This window comes from Grampus griseus (genome assembly GCF_964374135.1).
Source record: "Grampus griseus genome assembly, chromosome: 5".
Classification (NCBI taxonomy): Eukaryota; Metazoa; Chordata; class Mammalia; order Artiodactyla; family Delphinidae; genus Grampus; species Grampus griseus.
In genome coordinates this window covers 37,032,597-37,049,892 of record NC_138998.1, presented here as the reverse complement: position 1 = coordinate 37,049,892, position 17,296 = coordinate 37,032,597, and the positions used below count along the sequence as shown (strand labels likewise).

The 17,296-nt window shown below is 42.7% G+C and overlaps 1 protein-coding gene across 3 annotated transcripts in view; it reads left to right on the top strand.

The window, feature by feature from the left end:
- VEPH1 (ventricular zone expressed PH domain containing 1) overlaps nucleotides 1–17,296 on the top strand; it is a gene marked incomplete at its 5' end in the record, with an annotated part of 209,297 nt that overhangs the window by 60,525 nt on the left and 131,476 nt on the right. For all 3 annotated transcript variants that reach the window (XM_082655111.1, XM_082655110.1, XM_082655109.1), the window contains one exon: nucleotides 10,113–10,322. In XM_082655111.1, the coding sequence (XP_082511237.1) occupies nucleotides 10,113–10,322 (210 nt within the window). The remainder of the gene's footprint in view (nucleotides 1–10,112; nucleotides 10,323–17,296) is intronic.

The following is a 17,296-nucleotide window of genomic DNA, read 5'->3' as shown; positions in this document are numbered from 1 at the left end:
TAAACATTCATAAAACTAAAGTGAACTAAACAGGGTGATAAGTGCTCTATGAAAGGTATAAACGGCGGGCAGGGGATAGTGAGTTCTACCTTAGGGGAAAATAGGTGCCATGAAGACGCACAAAGGGAGTGGCATCAGGCAAGATGTTGAAGCTTTTTGTCAGGTGGAGCAGAGGGGCAAATGGTCTTCAGGAAGTGGGGACTGGGCTGGGAGACCTGGACACTGGAGAGCAGGCTTAAGCCCCACCCCCAGAGGTTTCAATTCAATAGGTCTAGGATGGGGTCCCCGATTCTGCCCTTTTACAAGTTCCCAGGTGATGCTGCCCCTGCTGCTTCAGGGACCACACTTTGAGCAGTAAGGCTAGAAGTCGGGCAGAGGACTGGGCACCTCTCTGTTACCTGGTATGCATCTTTGCTTTTGCCCTTAGAATAATATATTGTCACTATTTTTTCCCCGTCCATCTCTTCCAGTTCACCTTAAACTCCTTGAGGAGCAAAGAGTGTGTCTGCATATTTGTATGAACTCCCTAGCGTAGTGCTGGGCACCTAATAGGGTTTCAATAAAACATTGTTGAATCTGGAAATGAATAAATGAACAAAAGAGGCCAAAGAGAGTGAAGACCATGAAGAACAAGGAAAAAGATGTGTGTGGTCTCCAGAGAGGGAAAGTGGCTCAACAGGGTCAAGATCTAGGGAGTTAAAGGAGATTGGAGATGGGAATTGACCTTGGATTTGGTAGCTGGGGACTCACCAGTGACCCACGAGAGGCAGTGGTCTGTGGGGTGAAGTGGGGAGTGGCAGGCATCCATTACTTATTGTGTGTGGAAGGGAAGGGTAGGAAATGACCGCACGAGTGTGGGAGTTTAGGAGAAATAAGGAGGGTTTAACAACATCCAGTAAGAATAAAGTGATTGAGGTTGTGGGAGAAAATATTAGATAAAATAAGGTACTAGAGGAAGTCTGGGAGTGAATTCCAGAGCACAGATGGAGAAATGAGTTTCAGAAAGGATTAAGGACAGAAAGGATGGGCAAAGCTACAACAGAGTTTGGGCTGGGCAGAGAGTGGAGTTGAGGGATCACTGGGTCACCTAAAAGAAGGCTCAGGGTGAGGGGGGCACAGACAGGATGGTGTATTCGTTTCCTGTGCTGCTGTAACGTTACCACAAATGTGATTTAAAACAACACAAATTTATTACCTTATAGTTCTGGAGGTCAGAAGTCTAAAATGGGTCAACAGGCTTGCATTCCTTCTGGAGAATCTAGAGGAGAATACGTTTCCTTGTGCTTTCCAGCTCCGAGAGGCTGGCCCATGGCCTGCATCACTCTCGTCTCTGCTTGACTCTCCTTTTTCCCTCTTCCAAGGCCTTTGTGAGTACATTGGGGCCGCCCAGATGATCCAGGATTATCTCTCCATCGCAAGACCCTTAACTTAATCACATTTACAAAGTCCCTTCTGTGTGGAAGGGAGCATTTTCACAAGTTCTGGGTATTAGGGTGTGGACATCTTTGGGAAGTCATTATTCTGCCTACCACAGATAGAGACTGGGGACCAGGTGATATGGGGAATAGTGAGAGGTGACTAACAGGCCAAACCTAGTTTCATAAAGGAGGTGGCTGGCATGCCATTTGATCTGCAGCCTGAGAACAAAAGCAAAACAAACACAGTTTTTGGAAAGGCAGGTTCAATAAAAGTTCAAGGGGGATTTGGATAGAATAAGCTAATTCTATCCAAATAGAATAAGCTAACTTATTTCCCGTAGGGTAAAGGATGGGCATAAAGGTAAATGAAACCAGGAGGAGGCTCACTTATAGGAAGGGGGAGAGGAAAGGCCTTGGTGTCACCTGACCCAAAAAGGTAGGGTCCAAGAATGAGGGTGGCACCATGTGTGGCGTTCAGAGAGGTCCTGTCAGACCTCTGGTTACAGGCCTTCTGTGGCTGTCCAGAGACTCGGGAAAGGGCTTATGAGGCCATTTAAAACCAGGCCCCTGACTGTTGCCTGGCCTCGTAGGGTCACTTTAATCCTTACACCTTGAACAACTATACAGTCTTAGGGACCACAGGTGGGCATTCTCTATCAGGGCACTGAGTTTTTACATATATGCTATGTTCTCCATCTGGAATGTTCTTTCCTAACCAGGACCACCCTTTTTGGGCTGACAGTTGCTTAGGTGTTGCTTTCTTGCCAGTAGTCCTCTCTGACTCCTTTCTTCTGCCTAATCCCAGACATAGCAAATTTCACACTGTCATGAATTTGTCTCTGCTGGTCTCTCTCCCTCTGGATCACCTTGGCTGTGATGCAAATGCTTGAGACACAAGGACCACCTTATCCATCACTGTGTCCCCAGTGCCTGGCATAGTACCTGGCACACAGAAGTCTCTCCACGAATATTTCTTAAGACAGATGAGTTAGTATTAGTGCCTAAATTTGCAGAGGATTTTACCATTCACAAAGGACTTTTGTTTTAACATCTAATATCTCATTTAATCCTACCAATAACTCTATGATGTGTTATTTTTTCCTCCATTTTACACCAGTCAAAATGGATGCTTTGTTGCAAATGGAGTGTAACCTTTAAAAATTGTATAAAAATTAAAAATAAATTAATCAGTTAAAATCAGAAAAAAAAAGAAAAAAGAATGTTTTGAGAGGTTATCTTGCCCCCATCTCACAAGTAGTAAGCGGTAAGTGACAGGTCCAGCACTCTGACTCCCAACCCCCTCCTCTCTTGGCCTGGGGGAGTCACTGAGTAGCCTCCACTTTCAGAAGGCCACAAGGGAAGTGTTCCCAGGTTACAGAAGGCAGGGGAGGGTGGACAAGGGGCACCAATAGTGGTTGAGCTCATGCCAAGTACCAGGCACTGTGTAGGTGTTTTACAGAGATTATCTCACTTGTTCTCCACAACCTTTTCATTTTGTAAACAGAGAAGTTGAAGTTTGGAGAGGTCAAGAACAGTGCTGGTACCAAGGAGCGACTTGGTGAGGTGGCTTTTCATGCCCCCCTTATCTTTATCGGCCCCTCCAGCTTTCAGACGGGCAATGTCCATGTCTTCCACAGGCCATTACAGTCACAATGCCCCACCCCTAAGACTGCCATTTACAGAAAATCTGGGGCTGACACTGGTTAGGGAACTTTCGCAGAGCCATACAGATTAGGCTGAGCTACCTCATCAACCCAGTCTAATTCCAGCCAATGAGATCTTTTGATCTCAACATGCTAAAAAAATGAGACTGTAAGGCTGTGGCTTGTGAAACAAATGGGCGAGCCGGGGGACACAGTAGAAAGGTAAGCTAGACAAGAAAAGGAGGAGAACTGAACAGAAGGGGAAAGAGAGTGGGAAAGCAGATTGCTGTAGATATTCCTGTAGATGCTGAGTGTGGATCCTAGAATGAAGAAGCAAAGGATTAGGAAGCACCCATAATGACGTGAAGGGACCCACCAGGGCCAGGATCCTAACTGGTGGCAGGAAGTGGTGACTAGGGCACCACCCAACCCTTTGTTTCCCCTCAGCACTTCTCTTCCTGTTAAAGCAGCCCTGCCCCTTCCCACCCCCCTTGCCTCCTTCAGCTCTTTGTCAGCTAACACCTGGTTACTGAGATGCTCAGGCAGTGAGCTAGAGAAATCCCTGATTCACCTCTCCTCTCTCTCATGTTCATTAATTAGACAGCAGGCAAGGGGAAAAGGAGGGATACAGAGAAAAGTCTACTGAGAGAGGAAAATGAAATACGTGGCAACAATCAAATCTACAGACTGAGGCTTTCAGTGTAAGTCTAGTTAATTCAATTTCAGATGAAATAAGAGGCTAAATGAGAAGGATTTTGATCTTGTGACATTTGGATTAAAAGGGGGTTTTTCCTTCTGCATAAAAGCTGTGCCAGTGCTCTGTAACTTGGAGGTAAACTGAGCTGGTTCTCCAATGAAGGCAAGTGCAGGAATGTTTTCATGCTTTCTTGAATGCACTCCTCATTACCCACCTTCTGTGACCAGTGATAACTGGGCTCTCCAGGGCTGGAGGGTCAACAGTTGGCCCTTGAAAAAAAATCTTCTCTATGTATAGCTGACTAGTCCATGAGGTTGTGAACGTGACATAGCGTCAACATCCATCCGTCTGTGAGTTTCTGATGTTGCTGCCCGATCATGTGGTATCCCTTCCTCCATCACTGCCCTCAGAGTATCCCTCTTTTAGGAAGCTATCCTTTCTAGGTGGAGGGAGGCAGTTCTTGGCTAGTGACTCGTGGCTGGAATCTCCAGAGGATTCTCCGAGTTCATTTATAGGAAAAGGCTGGGTGGTCAATTTTCCAAGTGGCCTTCTGGGGCTAAGTCTATATTCTCGGCTGCCAAAAACCATGCTGTAGTCTAGTCAATGAAGGAAACAGAATTTAGTAACACATATGAACATATGTGTTATTATCCCCAGGATGTAGGTGTCTAGCCCTAACCATACAGAGAAGAGTGGCAGGAAATGGCAAGTTCAGCCCTCTGTTGATTAATGTCCAGACCCAGAGGAACTGCTTTTGTGGTCTGGTCCCTAGAGTCATTTTCTAGGATTTTCTCTCAGCAGTGTAGAGCATTCCTATTCACATACCTAATCCTACAGCACCTAACATAGCATCACCAGGCTGACAAGACTCAGAGGTCACTTGGTATTTATTTAAAATGAGAAGCCAGTTGCAGAGCATTAAGTTAGAGTGATGGAATATATATAGACTGTTCTCAAACAACCTTTGGAGCAGAACCCTGGATTTCAGAATATATATTTCGTTAGTATGGTGGGTATAAGTAATACATGAAAAGAGTAGCAGTTATTTTATAGGTTTCTGGAGATTAATAGAACTTGAGTACTATCCAAATTAAATTGAAAGAGAAAATTGAACCTGAGGACTAATTTAAGAGGGAGTGTGGATACACACGTGCACATACACATGTACATGTACACAATAGCTCGACTTTTTATTCTGTAAGTAAGAATTTAAATGTCATTTGCTGCCAGTTAAGTTATGGAGCTATGTTTTCAGATGGTCGCACCCTCAAGGTGCCCATGGGCTGGAGTAATGAGCTGTGTCCACAAAATTTCAGTTCAAGGACAAGATGCTAAACTTGTCAGCAGACTGCTTTGGGAGACAGAAAAGGCAGTGATTAATTCTGCTCAGGAAGGACCAGAAAAGTCAGGGATAGGACCCTTCCCTGGGCTACTTGCTTTATACTGTTCTGGTTGGCCCTCCTCTGCCTGTGCCCCCAGTTCCCATGCACTTCCCTGTCTACTAGACATAGTCCAGATAACTGGGACCTTGGAATCCCCTTCCTGTAAGTCTCCATCCTGCTTCCAGGATGCAAGGCCTGGTCCCTGGGCCTGTTTTCCCAAGAACAGGCCATGCCAACAGTGTGACCCCATAGGTCTGAGAGGCAGCCTAGATGAGCTTGCATATGTGGGCTTGGGTATCCACATATATGCATAGGAGACTCCTTGAGGGCAAAGCCAGGGGTAGGAAGAGAAGGGAGGGGCAAGAGATGGGGATTAAGGGTCATTTCTTCCTGTTCCCTCTACAGGGACCAAAAATTCTAAATTCAGATCAAGCCTCCCAGATTGTTATAAAGGTGTATGTGTCAGGTAAGAAGATAGAACACTGTATAAGACTGTAGAATATTTCAGTGTGTGGTCTGGGGGCCTCCCTTGTTCTCTAGCTTCAGGTTCTGTGTATGTTAGAGCAGCCTGGAGGGAAGGCTTCCCAGAAGTAGAGCTATTTGAGATCAGCTTTGAAAGTATGAGTTTTCCCCGTATTCAAGCCACTGTGGGTGGTCAGTGGCATGTTGCTGGCTCAGAGGGTTCACAGAGGAAGAGCCAGCAAATATACCCATAAGCGAAGACCCTAGAATGCCGTGGCATTGGGATTCCAGCCATGCGCCATGGGAAATCTTTTTTTTTTTTTTTTTTTTTTTTTGCTGTACGTGGGCCTCTCACTGTTGTGGCCTCTCCCGTTGTGGAGCACAGGCTCTGGACACGCAGGCTCAGCGGCCATGGCTCACGGGCCCAGCCGCTCCGTGGCATGTGGGATCTTCCCGCACTGGGGCACGAACCCGTGTCCCCTGCATCGGCAGGCGGACTCTCAACCACTGCGCCACCAGGGAAGCCCCATGGGAAATCTTTGACATAAGCAGATGAAGTTTTAGGCAGTGAGGAGGCTGAAGAAAGGGGAAAAGACTTGAGGCTAGGAGGTCAGTTTGGAAGCTCTGTCAGAGTCCAAGGCGTGGGGCTTGTGGCCTAAACAAAGGCCGTGTTAGCTTGCTCTTTGCCAGCCATCTATGTTACCTTAGTGGCTACTCTACTCTCAGCCAAAGAAGGCTTTCTCTGAGTTATGAGATGACTCCAATGAGGCACCATGAAGAGACCAACCTAAGGAAATGCCCTGTGTTTGGAAAATATAATTTCTCCTTATCCAAGAATATCTAAAGCCCAAAGCACCACTTCCCTTAAATGTGAGTGATAAACTTCAAGAAATATCTGCCTTTGTTCATTCACATTATTCACATTTTATTATTATTCCCATTATTCAGGGTTTCTCTTTTCTTTGCTCCTATGGATTCAACTCTGCCCAGAAGTATATATATTTGCCTGAGCCTGCCTGCCTGCCTTTCTTACTTTTTCTTTCTTCCTTTCCCCTTTTCTTTCTTTTCCTTTTAAAATTTTCTTTATAGGCTTGGGATGTATGGCTGGAGTTTAAATAAAATTGTCATGACTGGAAGCACGTGTCACAGGTGTTCCAGGAATAGGACATGAAGAATAAGGACTAGGAAATGGAATTTTGTAGAATGGGGCAGGAAATGTGTAAGCGTTTTCCATTTCTAAAAGCCTCAGGTTAAGTATGCTGCCCTGACCCGGAGCAGCTGGCTGACACTTCTGCCATAGGTGCCAGGGACCTCTCATAGTTTCACCCAAAGGACATACGGTCAACCCCAATGCACAGGCAGCCTTTACTGAACTGTTCATTCATATGTGCCATTTACCAGAAACTACCTCTGTCCTTTTCTCCGCAAGTACTGGACATGAATATCAAGTTTAAATTTATACACAGGATGATCCTAGTGATCTCAAAATTATCTTCTTTTATGTCCTTATTAGTTATGTTGTATATGACACATGGTAGTATATATGTTTAAACATTATGTACAACTATTCAAGTACTATGGTGTGGGGTGGGAGTTGGGGTTATCCCAAAACTACCCTATAAAATCATTTAGATCTGCCTTCCTTTTATTTGTTCCTTAAATATTTATTGACTTACTTTCAGGCCAGACTCTGTGCTAGGCACTGAGTATACATTCATAGGTACAAAATGGAAATGATTCTTGACCTTGTAGAGATTTCAGTCAGTCTGCAAGGCAGACACTGGAACAGCAATGAGAAGGAAGTATGAGGGTAGGAGCTTTAGCAGGGACATGAGACTGAGAGGGGAAAAGAAGAGGAGTTGAGGAAGATTTTTTAAAGGAAATAATAGCTAATCTGAAGCCTCAAGAATGATAAGGAGTTATCCAGCAAATTGGGGGCAATAAGAACTACAGGCCGAATGGATCACATGAGTAAAATTCCAGACACAAGAGAAAACTTAGCAGGTCAAGAACATTTTTTAAAAATCCAACATGGTGGAAGTGTTATGTGATGGGATCTGGATGGGGAGACAGTAGAATAGGTGGGTAAGGAGCTAAGTCTAGAAGGTGGATAGGAGTCAGTTCAGAAAAGGTATAGTGAACCTCTGGCTTGAGAGCAATGAGAAATTAGTGAAGTATTTTAAGCAGGAGAGGGTCACCATTGTGGCCACAAGGTCGAGAAGGGATTGGACGGACAAGACTGAAGGCAGGGAGAACAGTTAGGAGGCTGTTGGAATAACCCAAGTGCAGGGTGACTAGATCAGTGTCTCAGCTTAAATGTTCCTGCTGAGAGGACTTCCCTGACCCCCAGCCTAAATCAGGGCCCTGGGACTGTGTCTCACAGCACCCTGTATTTCCCCTATGTGACATTTATTAAAACTTATAATTACGTATTTCTTTTGTAACTATTTGTTTTACTAAGTATCTCCTTTACTAGACAGTGAGTTATTCCATGAAGGCAGGAACCTGTCAGACCTGTTAGAAACATTAACTCCAGCACCTAGAATAGTACCTTGCAAATGGGAAGGACTCCATAAATATTTGTGAATGAGTGAATGGATAGATGAATGGACATGGAGGGAAGTGGACCCATCTGTGGGATACTTGGGGGGTGGAATCAATAGGACTTGGTGATTGCTTGGATGAAGCTGCTGATAAGGGAAAAACAGTTGTCAAGAATGATTCCTAGGGCTTCCCTGGTGGCACAGTGGTTGAGAGTCCGCCTGCCAATGCAGGGGACACAGGTTCGTGCCCCGGTCCGGGAAGATCCCACATGCCGCGGAGCAGCTGGGCCCGTGAGCCATGGCCACTGAGCCTGCGCGTCCGGAGCCTGTGCTCCGCAACGGGAGAGGCCACAACAGTGAGAGGCCTGTGTACCGCAAAAAAAAAAAAAAAAAAAAAAAAGAATGATTCCCAGACTGCTGACTTGAGCAGTCAGATGATTGTGTCATTTATGGGGAAAGAAGACACTTGGGGCTAGAGAGGTGGGAAAAGCAGGTTTTGGGCAGGGGATGAATTCAGCAGATTGAGCTGTGCATCACATTCAGTTTTTATACTGGAATCTACATTTCAAGTTTCCCTTACCAAAACAGCAAACCAACAACAAACAAAAGAAATAAGCATAGTAGAAGTATGGATGGGCAAATAGTTTGTACTTCTTTGTTCAGTTTTCCACAGGTTGTCCTTTCTAATTCTTTTATTTTAGCAGACAAAACAGTTCATTAAATCATCAGTATGCAATGTGTCTATGTGTTAATATAGAGACTTTATTCCACAAAAAAGTCACATTCTCCTTAATACAAATTATTGCATCTTTATATTGATAAAAGCATTAAAAATTAAGAAAGATTAGGATATTGAGAATATGGTAGAAATTATTTAATAATTATTTATTATTATTTAATAATTATTTAATTAATATATAATTTAATATATAATATAATTATTTAATAAAAATTAATAATTTTTTATCATATTACATTTTTGTGATCCAAATGGAAAATGGAAGAAAATGGAAGAGCTCTTTCCTGCTTCCTTACTTTTATTATTAAATATTTCCACACCATATTTCTCCAGTTTGAAGGCTCTGATTAAAGTCATCGTCAAGGATCTCTTACATACTTATATTGTCCTTTAAATTGAAACTCTCTGATAGTCTATGGATAATTAGGAGTTAACTGATGAAATGAGGTAGTGGAGAAGACCTTATTACAGAGAGGGAATAATATGTGCACAGGTCCCATGGTGAGAGGAATTTGAGAGAGAAAAAAATGCCATTGTTACTAAAGTTAAGAGAGCAAGGTGGTCATGTCCGAGATGATGTCTAAGGAGTAGGCAAGTAGGGACTGAGTATGTAGGCCATGTTAAAAGTTTTGGCTAGTATCCTAACTTCTAGGAATCTCTAGTTGTTCTGGGTACATAGTAGGTATTCAATAAATATTGTTAATGCCATCTATGCTTTTCAATTCAATTTAATTAGTGGTCAAATTCATTCTTCTCAATATATGCAGCACAGTTGATAATGGACAGCACAACCAATTTCTGAGAACACTACTTGGTAATGTTTTCCGTGAGTCTTTAGGAAAACTCTATTGTATATGAGCACCAAAAATAAAATAAAAATAAAAAATTGAAGCTTTCAGGGTGGTTTGGAGGAAATGTAACACTACCGATAAGGACATAGCACATCAAAACTTGACTTACGAATAGAAACATTTAAGCATTTTGCAGCCTTTACTCTTCAATAGCAGAGTGCAGATTTAAAGAGGAAGCAAAAGGAACTGAAGCCTCTGAAATTTTATTGTAAATTTAAAATTTCAGACTTGGGAGATTTGTTTGAGTTCCAGCAAGAGTAATAATCTCAGAATGTGTTGAGTTCAGATTGAATACAAAAAATATTAGGTTGATTCTGACTTAATTAATTTCCTCTTTGTTTCTCTTTCTTCCCTCTTCTTCTCCTTTCTTTCTGTAGGTGGTTCAGAAGTGTATTCCTTTCCTAATCGGGCATTTGAAGGATTCGACCCATAACGACGTCATCCTAAGCATCCTCATAGAGATAGCGGGCTATGAGCCAGTGGCTTTGAACAGTTTTCTTCCAATGCTGAAAGAGATTGCTGAGAGATTCCCCTACCTCATTGGACAAATGGCGAGAATCTATGGAGCTGTTGGGCATGTGGATGAAGTAAGTATGGGTTTTTTTCTCTCCATTTCCCTAAATTCCATCAGCACTTAATCCATAGGAGCTCTATGACCTACAAATTTGTCCTGAGACTTCTGAGAGTTTCGTTTCTTTCTCTCTCTCTTTTTTTTTTTTTTTTTTTTAATGCATGGACAGCAGCCTCTGGATCAAGGGCACATTGTAGCAGGGTTATGTGGAAGGTTCAGGAAGTGAAGATTTCATTGCTGGAGTGTCAGTGAGGAAGGCGAAGGGTTACAATGGAAAGAGCACTATGACAGATTCAAGACCACTTTGTAATAACAGCAACCAGTAAGAGTTTCATCTCATTTCTGGTTGCAATTCTGGTCAACCAGGAGACCATCAGTAAACACAGAGTTAGGTCCCAGAGACTGCATATTAATGAGAACCCATAGCTATCCTGTCAGTAATTGCCTGGACTCTATGTTTTGAGCCCTCTACATGATGTTACTTGAGAGAGTGCAGTAAACGTTCATGGATGTTTAAAAGTCCTAGTCTAAATATTTGCATAATAAAATCTTTCGGAAGGGACAACAGGATGCCGCCAGAGCTTGTGGGGACTAGGCAACTAAGAAAGAATTTCCAGAAATTAAAGTTCTGAAGGGTGTGTTCCTGCATGTATACACACACATGCATGTCTCTCTGGCGATTTCATATTGGGATTTAGGATTTTTATCTTTTAAAAATAAAAGCAAATATATAATCGATAGAGGAAAGCTTTTACTTTCACCCACTTACCCATACTGTAGTTTCCTATTAGATAAATATAAAATTGTACAACTCTTAAAAGAGATTTCATAGTTCACCAAGTTTAGCAATCTGTTTTGTTTGATTTCTGCTGAGATTTGTGGAGAGCCTGGTGAATGCCAGGCTTCCTCCTGGTTGAGGGCCTTACTCCTCTAGTTTCCCAGAAGAAGGTGGGAGAACCGGTCTCCCAAGCAGTGTGTATTTATGAATGTGACAGTGACTCTTGCAAAAGGATTACTTGGTACTGACGTGCTGCTTAGTATAATCCCTTTCCATTCAGTGCTGTTTGGAATGTCTCCTGCCTGCCATGATCTGCCTTGTGGTAACAGTTTCTGTGCCCATCGCCTTTGCTGCCAGGAGAGGCTGCTGGTATGCCCAAGTGCTTTTAGACCAACTGTAACCAACAGCTGTTTGCCTGAATCTGCTGACATTGCAGATTTTTGCATGGACCAAAAAATTCAACCTCTGGTGTGCAAGGCCTTGGAATCTTCAAGTGGTAGTTCTTTTTGTCACAAATACATTTACGATTCATTAATGTGTAGTGATGCACATTGAAAGTGACTACACCTCCCATAGAAAATGTAATCTGTAAACAAAGCAAAGCAAAACAAACAAAAAACACTAGCCACTGTAGGTTTATCTGAACTAAGGCTAACTTGAGAGAGAATGGACTATTAGGTGACATTTTTTGTGACTCCAGGTGAGTGCAGAGAGAAGGTGAGGAGGGTCCAAAGAGCCTCAGGGATCACTTATTTCAAAATTCAGAATATCAGAATATTTCCTCATCTCTGTCTCTCTCACCTCTCTCTCTCTGTCTCTGTCTCTCTCTATCTCTATCTCTCATTCTCATGTGCCCATGGAGGCATCTATGTTTGGGAGAGAAAAAAATTTTTTCTGATGCTTCTGATTCACCTCCTCAGCAGAGAACAATTTTAGATCAAATACTTTCCAAATGTTTCTGGATATCAGGACTATATTAGGAACTTTTTTAACAAAATAAATTCTTGGGCCCCATAGAATACCTACTAAATGAAAAACTCCAGGAAAGGGACCCATGAATCTGGATTTATGGGACACCCCTCCCCCACGTCTGCCAGGGTAATTCTGATGCAGCATTTTGTGGATCAGTATTTGAGATCCCTTGACATAACATATTTAAAGCATTTTATCTTTTAGACAAAGGATCAGTCAGGCCTTGTCCATCACCCATCCTGCCCTCCTCCATCAAGTCATGTTAATCAATTAAAACTTTTCCAGACTACTGATATAGCAGTTTACATGTGGTCAGGAATAAGTAACACAAAAATTCAACAATGGTTTAAACAAAGATACACATCTATTTCCCTTGCACATAAAGAAGTCTAGAAGGCAGTCAGTCTAGAACTCCATGTTTCAGAAACCCAGGCCCCTTCTCCTTTGTTGCTCTCCTATCCTTGAGCACACCAAAGAGCACAGGGCTTCTATCTCATGGTCCAAGATGGCTACTCCTCTCCACCCATCAATTCAACATTTCAGCCAGTAGGAAGGGGAAAGGGGAGAAGAACTCTTCCAGACAGTCAAACACAACCTATTGTTTATAGCCCATTGGCTAAATAAAACAAAGCTGCAGATGACCATACCTAGCTGCAAGGGAGGCTGGAACATCTAGTCTGGATTTAGGTGGCCATATGCCCAGCTAATCAAAAGAGAAGGACAGAAAGAAATGACAGGGGACAAAGAATGTCTCTGTTGCAGTTCATCAAGTCATTCGTTTCTCTGGGTCTCTTTTCTCTCCTCAAAAATAAGTAATGTCTTTGCACTGGATTACCGCCCTTCTGGCTCTGATATTCTTGAATTCCATTATTCCATTTCATTTAAGATCAGACTGACACAATTACCTATAAATGTTAGTCAGGATCCTTTACTCAGAAATAATGCCTAAGATATCAGCCTTTGAAAGTCCTTCTTTTAGTTTTAAGAATGCTAAAATTCAGATGTCCCAAGAATTAGTAGTCTAAGCAGCTATTAACTGCTTAATTTGAGTAAACCTGTTCAATGTTCTAAAAATTTTGTGGAGCCATATTCCTAAAGACCAAAACCAATAAGCAAGATACATGTGTATGGTTATTTCTCTCCAACCTCTTTGCAGAAGGAAACAGAGAGTTACTGAAGTACATTGCCAGGTGGGTATGAGGGCAGAAGTCAAGTATGGGCTCCTGGCTACCTATGGAGGAGGACATTGCAATAAAAAGAGAACAGCAGGAACTTTGCCCTAAAAAGGCCCAGCTGTTTTCTGTGTGGAGAGCTTGGTCTGTGTGACATAAAGGGACATGGGGATATATGAGACATGGAGATGTTTAGGGTGTTAATGATGAGACAGCCACAGGACCCTAGTGATCTCAGGCCCTAGGATCCTCTTTCTCAGTCTCATCTAAAAATTTCCCAGCCTCATCTAAAAATTGACGTCATTAAAATATTTTTTCTCTTTGACACCAGAGTAAAATTTTCAGATGTATTCAGGTGTTCCAAGTATCAGATGATTTCTGTTGCTAGGATTTTAAAAGATTTTGGAAATACAGAAAAGCCGATGCAATTTGAGTATCTTGCTTCAACTTCTGAGATGCGCAGTCTGTGACTGATTGGAGCCTACTGTTGATCCCTCCCTTGCTGCCTGCCTTCCAGCAAACTGCACTGTTTGATCCTTAAGAGGAAGAGGGGAGTCTCCAGGGGATGTAAGGCTGTCAGGCCCAGGGTAGCCTCAGGGGTAGAGTCAGCTTGGAATCAATCACACATGTTATTAATTGACTTCTGCCCCACCTTCTGTGCCTGCATAAAGCCAAGTGTAGGAACTGCAGGGCTGGCTATGGGGAACCATACCACGTGTGCCTTTCTTTCAAATCAGCACCCATCTGGGTGGGCAAACTGTTTTCAGCAGCTGATAGCAGTCACAGTCTTCCCATCTGCTGATGTAAACCCAGCAGAGGAAAGTTGTATCTATAAAACAAAAAATAACACCCTATAGATACTTATTTTCGCTATCTCCCAAATTACCTCAGGGATCTTTTTTTGCCCAGATTTGGAAAGAAACCATGCTTAATAGCCATGGTGCTTGTGTCACTATAGGAGGCTGTAGGGTGGTGACTCACAGGCAATTTTCAGGTGTGTTCCGGCATCCAAAGTACATATGTTGGATGGAGAATGAAACTAGAAGGAACAAAGGGCAGAGAAATCTACCCACTTCTAGGGTAACTGATGAGTGGTTGCCTCTGAGGTGTACCTTCTTTGGCCCTGTCCAGTAAAGGACACAGCTGGCTCTTCATAATGCCAGGATACACCCCACTTCTGTGGTGTGTTCAGTTGAAGCAGATGCACAAATAAGGAATATTATTTTATTAGACATGTCCTCAGCATGGCAAAAATACACAGGTCCTTCTGTCTTTCTCAAATGAGGAGACTATATAGTGGAGACCTCCAGACAACAGCAGAAATGACTTAGTACTTTCTGAGGGTCCATCCTCAGACCTACATCCAGAGAATTCATATAAAGCCCTTAGCACAGTGCCTGGCATCGGGTAAGTGCTTGATACATTTCAACTCATAATAGTAATAATAAAAACAACAGCAATATAATAAAATCCTACCCAGTTGGAGAGTGTTACTGAGAGAGGAATGTGTTTCTTCCCACTCTAATGCATCTCTTGTAGAATTACCAGTTTTTTTCCTAAAAATGCAAGTGTGATCCTACTTCCTTGCACAAAGTCTTCTGTTGGCTCCTCCACTGCCTATAGGATGCCATCATCTTGGCTTGGCCCTACTCTCCCTCTCTAGCTTTAACTCTTATCTGTCCAGGCTGTTCCAGCCCCACTATGTTCTGTCTGTTAGCATTTTACATCCTTCCCTGAGCACACCTTGCTCTGACGTACGTCGTGATCCTCACAGCCTATTCTTCTGCCTGGATAGTTTCCATCCCCTGCTCTTACTTATCTTTCCTGACCCAGATCAAATGTCGCCTCCTGTGTAAGCTCTTCCAGTTCCCTTAGGCAGTTAGTCACCCCCTCTATGCTCCCACCTCACTCTGGCTGTACCTCAAAGGCCATACCGACTGTGCCATGTCATAATTTGCCTGTCCATGTCTATGTCTTCTCCATGAGTTTCTGAGCTCTCATAGGAAGGAATCATACCTTATCCATCTGAATTCGCCTGTGGCCAAAAGAATTCATGAGTACTCTAGAGTACTGTTAACTAAGAATTTGAAGGTTGGATTCTCACTAGCCACGTTCCTTCAGTCAAGTCTCTGTCTAATTCTTCTAGGTGACATAACTATAACTTAAGAGAAAGGAGAAGAAAATATTAAGATGGAAAGTGTTGTTGACTCTTCAGAGCCTACACAATTTATCTCTAATACCTAACAGGTGAAGGATGAGAATAAATTGGATAGCGGACCTGACGTTATTAACCAGAAAGCATATGATGAGCCATGTCTATCTGTGATTCCCAAAGATCCTGGCTCTTGGTAGGTGACATCAGAGAAAAATGATGTTGAGTGGATCATGAAAAGAGGTTTTCAGTGACTTCCCTGCTGGTCCAGTGGTTAAGACCTTGCCTTCAAACGCAGGGGGTGTGGGTTTGATCCTTGGTCGGGGAGCTAAGATCCCACATGCCTCATGGCCAAAAAAACAAAACATAAAACAGAAGCAATTTTGTAACAAATTCAATAAAGACTTTTAAAATGGTCCACATCAAAAAAAAAAATCTTAAAAAAAAAGAAAGAAAGAAAGAAAAGAGGTTTTTATATATGAGAGCTCAGCAGGCAGCAAACCGGTTGAAGTACAGCTCCCAGGAGGAACATTCACCACTGTAGACTGAGCAGTGATCACTACCTAGGATATGTCTGTGTAAGAACGCATTGCATGAATGATCTTGCTGCCCATGGGGACATCCATACAGTATAACATGGTGGCTAAGAGGGTGGTCTTAAGAGTCAGACCGCCTTGGTTTGAATCCTCACTCACTGTGTGGCCTTGAGCAAGTTACATCACCTCTCTAGATTCAGTTTCCTCATCTGTAAAATAGGAATAGCAGCATTATTTACCTCGTAGTTTTGTTGTGAGAATTTAATGAGTTAAACCATGGAGAACAGTTTCTGGCAAATGGTAAACATTCGATAAACATCAGCAATTTATTACTTCCTCAGTGGTGCTCAGGGCTTTCTCATTGCATTTATTTGGATATAGACTGAAACTTAAGCCAAACAGACTGAAATCAGGGAAGACAGGAACAGGTTAATGGTGTGCCTCAGGGAAAGAGACTGAGTGGATGTGTATGTGGGGGACAAGTCAAAATAAGGACAGAAATAAAAGGAATGAGGTACTGCATGTACCATCAAAGGTATAAAGCGGGACTGGCTGTATCTTCTTTCCTTGTTAGGAAATAACTGGTATATATAAATTTTTTTCCTCAGAGTGGAATGTATTTCTGCATTATATTTATATTGTAGATCACCATTCCTGAGGGGAATAAAAGTAACAAAAACAATAATAAAGCCACATTTTGTAAAAATTTTTATAATTTAAAATAAGCCTAGTTTTCTTGGGGGCACTGGAAGTGCATTGCTTTCCATAAAGGGCAGGTGGTCCCCAGCTCCCCACCTACAAAAACAGCTCAAATAAGTTTGCAGCAATTTTTTTAAAAACTCTCATTAACTAAATCTGAAGTGGTTTAAATTAGATCCAGGCCAGATTGCCTTTTCTTGCCCATGAAGAACTGAAGTAGAATGCTTCAATTCCAGAGGCTTTATTTTTTTCATTATTTTCTTCACTCATTAGACTCTCTGAGCCACGCAGGTGGTCTCAGCCCCCTTGGTTGGGTATTGCAGTTATTACAACCCTCTTTCCTAATGTGGGTCCACATGCAAAAGAGACTTCTTTAGGAATGGCTTTGACTTTTTTGAGAGGACAAACTGCACTCATGTGTTCTGTCCATCTACCTAAGTCTCAAATAAACAAACTGAAGCAATTTTAGTTTAAGAGTCCCATCCTCACCAGGACCTCATCTCATTAGAAGGCACACACTACTACAGAGCACACCCTCCATAGCTGTGTTTCCCCCGCCCTATGCCAGACCCGCAAGGCAGCCAACCTATGTGGCGGAAACAGAGATGCCCTAAACTGCTCTTTACACATGATCTCATAGTACGTGGAAGGATGTTACGGCCAGCTGTTTTCCTTAGCTGG